This window comes from Loa loa, assembly GCF_000183805.2.
Source record: "Loa loa unplaced genomic scaffold supercont3.190, whole genome shotgun sequence".
NCBI classification, from domain to species: Eukaryota; Metazoa; Nematoda; class Chromadorea; order Rhabditida; family Onchocercidae; genus Loa; species Loa loa.
Genome location: NW_018108370.1, coordinates 38122 through 47643, shown reverse-complemented (window position 1 = coordinate 47643; position 9522 = coordinate 38122). Strand labels below are relative to the sequence as shown.

The 9522-nt window shown below is 26.1% G+C and overlaps 2 protein-coding genes across 2 annotated transcripts; both read left to right on the top strand.

Moving 5' to 3' along the window:
* Positions 1-1758: 1758 nt before the first annotated feature.
* Positions 1759-3312, top strand: LOAG_09894 (hypothetical protein; the record flags this gene model as incomplete). The annotated part of the gene is made up of 2 exons (XM_003145421.1): positions 1759-1873; positions 2186-3312. 2 exons carry the CDS (start codon positions 1759-1761, stop codon positions 3310-3312), a joined length of 1242 nt encoding a protein of 413 aa, XP_003145469.1.
* A 1543-nt stretch (positions 3313-4855) lies between these two features.
* On the top strand, positions 4856-6630 carry LOAG_09893 (hypothetical protein; the record flags this gene model as incomplete). Its single annotated transcript, XM_020448040.1, has 4 exons — positions 4856-4928; positions 5720-5750; positions 5995-6098; positions 6356-6630. Exons 1-4 carry the CDS (start codon positions 4877-4879, stop codon positions 6628-6630), a joined length of 462 nt encoding a protein of 153 aa, XP_020301781.1. The 5' UTR covers positions 4856-4876.
* Between the last annotated feature and the right edge of the window lie 2892 nt (positions 6631-9522).

Below are 9522 nucleotides of genomic sequence, written 5' to 3'. Positions count from 1 at the left end.
AGAGAGAGAGAAATGTGCTAAAATTCGAAATAGCATTTTAAGAAAGCAAAATATGTTATAAAAATTTTTGATTGAAAAAAAAATACTTCATTCTAAATTGTTATACATACCTATTCATATATTTTATATTTATGTGTGTGTGTGTGTGTGTTTGTGTCTGTTTGTCTGTCTGTGTGTGTGTTTGTGTCTGTTTGTCTGTCTGTGTGTGTGTGTGTATGTGTGTGTGTAAGTAAGAAAATATTGTGATAAGAAAACTTGAAGAATTAGCTCATAAAGCATAGAATGTTCGATGTTTTCATATCACAAACAGACACACACATACACCTACACATACATATACATATACATACACACATACACACACATACACATACATACACACATATATCCTATAGCTGCAAACATGTTGTATCATTTCTATTTCAGCTTCCTCCTCCGATTTCATTTAGTTCCTCCTCTTCGAAAAAAAAAACAAAAAGAAAAAGAAAAAACTTTTTCACTTCTTAATTTCATCTCAAAAACGAAAATCGTAAAAGCAAGTCGTGTGCTTTTCCTTTCTTCCGATCATTATCTTTATCCGAATATTTTCTCACAATTGTTATCAGCAATTACCAAAAAGAAGGAATCTGTTTCAAACGATTTCATTTTCATTATATTTCGTTTTTATCCTCTCCAACAGATTATCACTGAATTAATCATCACTGTTATCAGTTCTCCAATAACAACAAGACAATGGCTGAAAATATCAAATTAAAGGGTAAATCTTTGTCTTTTTTTTTTCTTGAATAATTTCATTTATTTTAAATTAAAATTTCAATTATTAAATTTCAAGTAATTATCAGTGTTTTGTAGAATTTCTTCAATATGTGAATTTTTAATGAATATCTAAGAAAAAATCCAAGTAACCAATTTATTAAGATCCACCTTTCATTTCTGATCACTTTACATTATCATTTCAAAACACTGATAAAATTCAATAATACATTTGAAGTTCCTGTGAACAATTATTTCAAATTCCTGTAAAATCCGTTCCAGTAAATGATAATTTTGTACTGTTGAAAAACAAAAAAAAAAAACGAGCAAATTACCCATCAATTTCTCAGATCGGAAATATTATTTACCCATTATTATTTATCTTTCGGTTTTATTTCATGTAAATTACTGAATGTTAGGTCAATCATTTATTAGACAGAATACAGTTAACATTATCAGGAATTATTTTTGGATAAAATACGGGTTGACAATATTAAGAATTATTTCTGGAAGAAGAAGCATTAATATTATTTGATTTACAAGTATAGTTGAGAATAATCATTTATTTCATTTTGATAACATATATTTCGACGATATCTTTGAAATGTAATACATGCTATCTATCATTCATTGGAACTATAATTAATTTTATGTTCAACCCATTATACTGACTGATTCATCCTTCCGGAAACTTGATGCGAAGTGTCCAACCCATTATACTGATTGATTCATCCTTCCGGAAACTTGATGCGAAGTGTCCAACCCATTATACTGATTGGTTCATCTTTCCGGAAACTTAATGTGGAACATCCTTCATACCATGTTATCTTAACAAGCTCAAAATTAAAAACGAACGACATGTCACTTTTATATCTGTTTATAATTTTTCTTAATTCCATTTTCTTCTCTCCTTCAACCTTTTATTTAATTATATTAATAAGAGGAAATACAAATATAGTCTCAATTTCAACCTAATTATTTATTGCAAAAAAAAAAGAAAACTAAATGGCACTTATTTCAGTTGATGAAGAAGAAGAGGAAGAAGAAGAAGAAGATTCAATGATTGATATACGTCATCGTAGATTTGTCTATAAAGTTCAATCTATACAATCACCTGATCGTAAGTTCCATACAGCTTAAACATTTGAATGAATTTAAATTAAAGATGGAAATTTCGTTATCATTTTACGTTTAGCTTATTTTTTTAATTCTTTAAATATTTTAAGAAAATTTTAAATCATCTTCATCAAAGCTATTTTTTTTTGGGGTAATTAAATTAAAAACAACCGGTAAGTGAAAATAGCCGAGATAAAGTTGAAAATTTTTTTCTGTCTAAATTATCTTTTAGCTAACCATCACTTATTTAAATATATGTTAATCATAAAACTTTAAACAGATTTGTCTTGGAAAAAATGCCTTTTTTATTTTTCAGATCCAACAACGTCATTTCATATGACACCACAACATACTTCATCGCTTTCCGCTAGTTCATCAAACATGATGAAAATGAACGAAATGCTATCTCAAACAACTAATGAGTATTTCAATGATGAATCATTGGTTCCAAGAAATACTGAGCTTATTGAATTATCCGTAATAAATAGCATACAACAAAATCCTGTGCCAACAATTACGTTCAATGAACCTGAACGATTACCACTATTGGAAGCTCATCCGGAACAGAGCAATGAACCGATTCAACAATTAATTACTTCATATGAAGGGCAGCAGTTTTCAGATGGAACATCAGTTTATAGCACTGATTATACTTTCAATTCCGAACTCAATACATCTTTTACGATTTCGAAGGATTTCGAAACAAACAAAATTGACATTCTTCATTATGATGAAATGTCTTCCAACATTTTACTGCAAGATAATGGCAAATCGCATATTCAGCATGCACCATTATTTGGTTGTACTGTTGGAAATTTATGCAATTCTGCAATTTCTGGCTTCGATTTACTTGGAACAAATGCTTCTGATAATGTTAATCTAGAGATTACTGATGATCATTGTTCAGGACAACAGATTATTACGGGTTTGACACAAGATGGCGATATAATTATTGATGGTTTAAGCATGCCAATCAGTAAAAAACTGGACAATAGTTGGCAAAATGAATCCAGCATGTTTAGCCGGATGAATATCGATGAAGGATTATCAATATCTCAGATTTTGGATGATTCAAATGGACAGCATCAAAATGTTAAAAAAGCCAATAGCAATGAAGTTGTTATCGGTTTAACTACACGTGGTGAATTCATCATTGCTAATACGACTGCTAATAGTTCACGGGTAAACACACACTTGGTATCGGTCATTATGGGCATAACAGCAAGTGGTCAGATCATTTGTGGTGGTTGCATAGCTGATATCATACCTGAAAGTGTTCTTATGACATGTGAAAAAACTATCGAATCTAATGAGAATCATCATGCAACCTTTGATATTATTGGAAATTTAACAGCAAAAAATGAAAAAGTTTTAATCGGATTAACTGATTCAAATTTCACAAATGCTTACAATGGATCACTTCTTCGAAGGGATTCTTTTTGAATCGATTTTAATCAATTTCAATTAATTCAATCAATTAAAAACAGTATATGCATGGTGCATTAAATGTTTTAAATTACATTTTTGAAATTACACCAATCAAATTCATACTTATGACTCAGTCGTCGAATAAAGTATTATTATCTTGTTATTTCATTCAAATATTGCTATATTTGTATCGAAATTAAACGAAATGAATTGAATAAAATTTATTTGCATTTATTTGTTATACCATCATATTGTTATTATTACAAGATTCTATCCAACAATCTTCCTAAGTTGTAAAAAAAAAAGATAGGAAAAGAATTTAATTTCAAAATTTCAAAAAAAAAATAAAATCGAATAACAGAAAATTTATTCTTCGTCAAAATTTGTTCCTTTTTAAAAATCCATACTAATTGTGCTAATTTCTTCATGGACATTTATCCCTGTATCACAAAATTTTCTAACTGTTTACTTTCAGATCAAAATCATCAATCATTAATTCAAAGACATAGAAATTAGTTTTTGCTAATAAGTTTCATTTATCTCGCACGATTTAAGTATGAATCATTACAAATGGTTTATTACTAATCAAATCAAATCAAATGGTTTGTTATAATCAGAATCAAATGGTTTATTATGAGCATTTCGACAAATTAAATTTAATTTAAAAAATGATATTTTAGTATTCTTGTTTTGTTATCAGAAATTTCTATGATGAAAATGCAATAAATTTTATACTATTTATAGCAAACAAAGATTTGTGAAAAATTATTTTGTTTGATACTATGGTAATAAAATGTTGGAAAAAAGATTAATTTACCAATGAAATTATACCAAAAAAAAAAAAATTTCATCTAAAAGGAGCCGGTTCCTTTTCAAAAAAAATGAATTTAACAAAAATTAGGAAAATTTCATAGTAAAAATAACATTAACATCATACAATGTTCTAATGTTATTCAACTTTAACGAGTCATATTTATTCTAAAAAATCAAAATGAGTTTTTTATTCTAATGATTTTATCATACCTTTTTCTTATCTTCCTCTTCAAAATAAAAAAAAAAAAGAACACCTGAAAATTTGGAAGCTTATTTACTGCTGTAGCTAATGTTCTAAATCATTGAAAAAAAATTTTTTTTTGATAAAATTTTACGATTTTTCAATTTTTTTCAACATAAATGTAATTTGTAATTTAACAATTTGTAAAAACTTTAATAGGATTGAATATTAATGATATTTAAAAGTAATCCATGTTTACATGCATATATATGTATATGTATAACAATCGGCTGCATATAATTTGAATAAACAAACAAACGATAGGGCGGCTTTTAACAGGTTTTGAACAGGATCCGGTTTGATAATAATAAAATGTCAATCCCAGAGTGACTGACTGGTCTTCTGCTAATGATCCATTTCGATTGAAATATAATAATAGCAAACATCATCAGTCGTCCATCACATCATCCACTACCAACCCTCAATTTCCTCTTTTCCTGTCCCAATTTTCCATACATGTTTTCCAGGAAGTAAATTTCTAAATTGAAAATTTTAAATTTTAATAAAAAAAGAATTTCCACGTACATGTACTTACCTTTCCCATCAATTCTAATTACTATCTTCATCATTATCACTGGTAAATTTTTGCTTCTAATTTATTACACTAATTTCATATCTTTGCTATAGTCAGCATTAGATTTTAAAAAATTAAATAACCATTTGTAGCATGAAAATACAGCGTAATTAATTTCCATATAAATAAGTAAGATGGAATCAACATTATTCAAATTTTCACTGGTAGTAATTTGTTAGTGAAATTGGATCAGTTACCGATTACAATCATTCCAGGCTTATCAATCTAATAAAAGACACTACAACTCTCTATCAGATAAGGTGTCGTGCAAAATGTATGCATAGAATGATTTGATTAAATAATTTTTTTAATTGATTTAATTAATTAATATAGATCAGAAATTCCCAGACATTTTTATAGTGTCACGATCGATCAATTCATTATTTCCAATTGTTTTTTTTAGCATGAACAATGTGCTTATCAAATCCAGTCTTATAATAACAAATATTATTTCTATCAAGTTATAAAATTTTATCGAAATTCTTAGAAATTTTCATAGAATAATTTCAAAATGTAATTTACTTGAGATTTTTCTTTTTTTTTTTTTTTTTTTTTTGATTGAGATTGTATAGAGCAAACGAATGGAATTCATTTAAATTATTGCTGGAATTAGAAGAATTTCAGAATTAGGGGAAGAAATGATTACAAATATTTTACTTGAATTTTCCTCATTCAATTAAATTTCATTGAAATTGCTCTTTTTTTCGACATTGCACCATATTTAAAATATTGAAATTATCAAAAAATTATTTAATTAACAATAAACCAATGCCATATGAATTTATAATTTTCAGTGAAAGCAGATGTCGAAATAATAGCTGAAAAGTAAGTTATAATTTTAAATTTGCATTTCAGAATATTTCAGTTCACTTTCATAAATTATTGCTAATTTCTAAATTTTCCGACATACATCCATTGCTTGTTAATCCTGAATTAATTGTAAATTAATTTTACTCATAGGAATAAATTCAATGCGAAGTTTTTATAGTGGTGGAAATTTCCATTCAATCATTAAATATTTAATTTTAAAATGGTTTTCGACAATGGATTAATTATCCACACTTTCCAGAAATGATTCCTGTGGGAATGAGTTAAATCAAAGTTCGGTAGCGATAAATTCTTCACTGTGCGACATTATTAGGACATTAGATGGTCATGAATGGTCACAAGCAGGTAATCTAAACAGATCTGGTCAATATAAAATTTGAAGTAAACATGATTATGATTTTAATCATTTAGTATTTTGTTGTAAAACATTGGCGAATTAATCACTCAAAAAGAAAAACTAACCTTATCCTTTTTACTTCTTTTACAATAAAATTCCATTTTCAATTTTTGTATTTTAAAATAGATTTATTTCTAAATAATGTTTCAGATTTGATAAAATTATTTAAGTGACTTAAAATGATAACGAATGAATTATTTTTTAGAAGAAAATGTGACATCACTGTCCAGTGTAATCAATGGTCATGTGGTTGAGCAAAAAGTGACTTCAACAGAATCAACTAAAACCCATATCAATGATAATTTTGAAGATTTAAGAGGACGGATATCAGTGGAAACACTGGATCTTATCAAAAGACTTCATATGCTATATCTTAATACGGAAAATTCTAATAAGCAATCGACATCCTTATCTTCCGGCGAAAATAAATCAAGAAAGGAAGAAATTATCCATGTTTCAGGCAAGCTAGAAATATTATAACTGTGATATGTAATTGAAATGGAAACTTTTGGCAAAGTTAAACGTATTTGTTTGTTCATAAAGTGTAATATTACATAAATTTTGTCCCTAAATTTTGAAAAAATTTCAATCAATCGATTATCATCTAACATATCTTTACTTTTTATCGTTGATCTGAATAATGATAAGCATATTTGAAGAAGATTCACAAATGGCCATATAATTTTGTTACAGAATTGATATGTGGAAATATTCCACAGAAAATTATTCCTTTGTTTTCATGATATTATAAAGCTGAAATAAATTCACTGTGATTAATACAATATGATAACATGTATTTTACAAAATAAAATAATTTTTGCGAAATTCAAAAAAAAAAAAGACAAGACAAAGAAATTGAAGCAATTCAGATGATATCGAAAATTATCAATTAAAAATATATCAATAAGAAAGGGAAGAGATATGATCTAAAATTTTTATTGGGATTAAACTGAATTTTATATGTAACATGCAAACTAACAGATAAAAGGTGTGAAATTTTAAATGAAAATATTAACAAATATTGAAAATGATATATGAAATTTATCATTCTCTTTTAAGCAAAGGTAGAGAAAAAATTAGGAAATAAGAGGGAGAAAAAAAAAAAGAAGCATGTCTGATCGTAAATGAAAAAAGCGATTAAAAGCAATTTCAAAAAATTACTATATCGTATTCTAAAATTAATTGTGCTTTAATCTATGATTTAATTAATTAAGAATTATTTTAGCAAATTTTTTTTTCATGATATAACTCAAACAAAAATGTCTTCCGTGTTTTTTATAATAAATAACCAAGACATGTTATCCAACAAATCTATTCCTAACACTTTAATTAAATCTGCTAATTAATGAATATGGTTGATTATCTGTTATTAAAAATACAAAAATTACTGCAAATTTGTTTATAAAATAATCTTTTTAATAACTAAATATTCAAATTTTATTTATAAGTTAAATATAAGGAAAATGCATCACTCATTTCTCATTAACAATTTTTCCTAATTATTATTAGAATTTTAAATGAGCCATACAAAGTTAATACATTGATCTGATAATTTCAATCTTAGGCCGCTATAAAGTGCGAAAATTTTAAGGATAATTTTAAATGCATTCAATAATTCATTTTGTTTTTTTGTTTTTTTTTTTTTTTTTTATTAAATTGATTTATTTCGGCAATATACGATGAGATCTTTCTGGAAAAATGTGATGGATGCTGAAGGAAAGAGGCGGTTTTTGACACAATGGAAAAATTGAAAATGGTGAAGGAGCTTACCAGATGAGTTTTCTTCAAATCATTGCAAAAGCACTTTTTCTTTCTTTTTTTTTTTTTTTTTAAATATTTCAATACAATTGATTATCACAAAAATCGATTGGCAATCTGAAATAGCAAAATTCAGAAAAAAATTTTCCGTAGCGCTTCTTTCATATCTCTTTTGCTAATTTATAATGTGGAACAGTAATTTGAAATGCTTATTTCACTTTTTTTTTTCCCCCCCCCCCACCCTCCCCTCCAATTAAACATTTCTTGAAAGCATTCCTAAAGTCGGGAAAAATTATTTATTCTAAGGAAAAAAAAAAGATGATAATAATAAAATAACCTAATCGTAATAAGCATTTCAAATTTTTGATATCTTTTTTTTTCTTCATTCCTTATATTTACTGTAATTTATTACTGGATGATATTATAGAATAGTTTATAATAAATAGGGAGACAAGAAAAAAAATTTTTTTTATTATTTAATCGAATAATTTGCATTCAAATAGATAGATATATATTAATTTTAATTAAAAGAAACAGAAATATTTTGCTAAATTAAATTTTCTTTCTCGTCCAAGTTTGATGATTCCTTTTATAAAGCTATCATCTGCTTTGAAAAAAAAATTTTTTTTTTTCATCGTCATTTTCATGTTAGTTTTAATATTTCACTATTTTAATAAATTTTATTTGCTTAATCCATGCTAACAATTATTTTAAATTAAAACAAAAAGGCAATGAAAAGAAAAGAACCAGAAATAAAAATAGATAAATTGATGAATTTTTATCAGAAATAATTCCAAAATAATTTTTAAAAAATTTTTCTTTTTATTTTACTCCATTTTCTCTTTTCTCAATCATATATATTTATTTATTCGCTTTGACCTTTATTGAATTTCACTTTGTTCAACTCAAACCAACAACAGCTGTTGCTCTTTTACTTCAAACATTCCAATGCATGAAAAAAACGAATTGAATGAGGTGTTTCAAATTTATTGACCAAACCATTTTCAATGAATGATTGCTTTTTGCTACCATCATTGAAGAAGTCATGATTTATGTTTATCGCCAGGTACCAATTCATAACTACCAAGAAAATAGAAGACAATCAGTAAAGGAAGATTGTAATGTGTTGTTATTCGTTTCGTTTGAATATTAACTTTATCCTTCTATCATTTGCAAAGTAAAATTTGTAATTAATGCTGGCAAGCATTATCATCTAATTTCCAAAATTTTTCTTTAATGATAGGATAAAAAGAAAAAAAATCTTTGAAAAACGAAATAAATTTCGTTTTTTTTATTTTCTCTTTAAAAAAAAAANAAAAAAGGAAAAAAATGCGAAAAGATAAACGAATTATAATATCACTAATCTAATGATATATATAAATTTAAAATTTAGAATTCTATATTACCTTTAGTTCATTTATTCTTTGTTCTTATTTTTTTCCTATAAATTTTAACTTATTTATTAATAATTGAAAAAAAAATTTTATATAAATATGAAATTGCATATTACTTTGAAGTTTACATCACATAATCCTGTCCGTATTTCTTTCATATGCACCTGTCTTAATATTTCAATCTTATTTCACCTGCATCTTTTTGTTAACAAAAATAGCC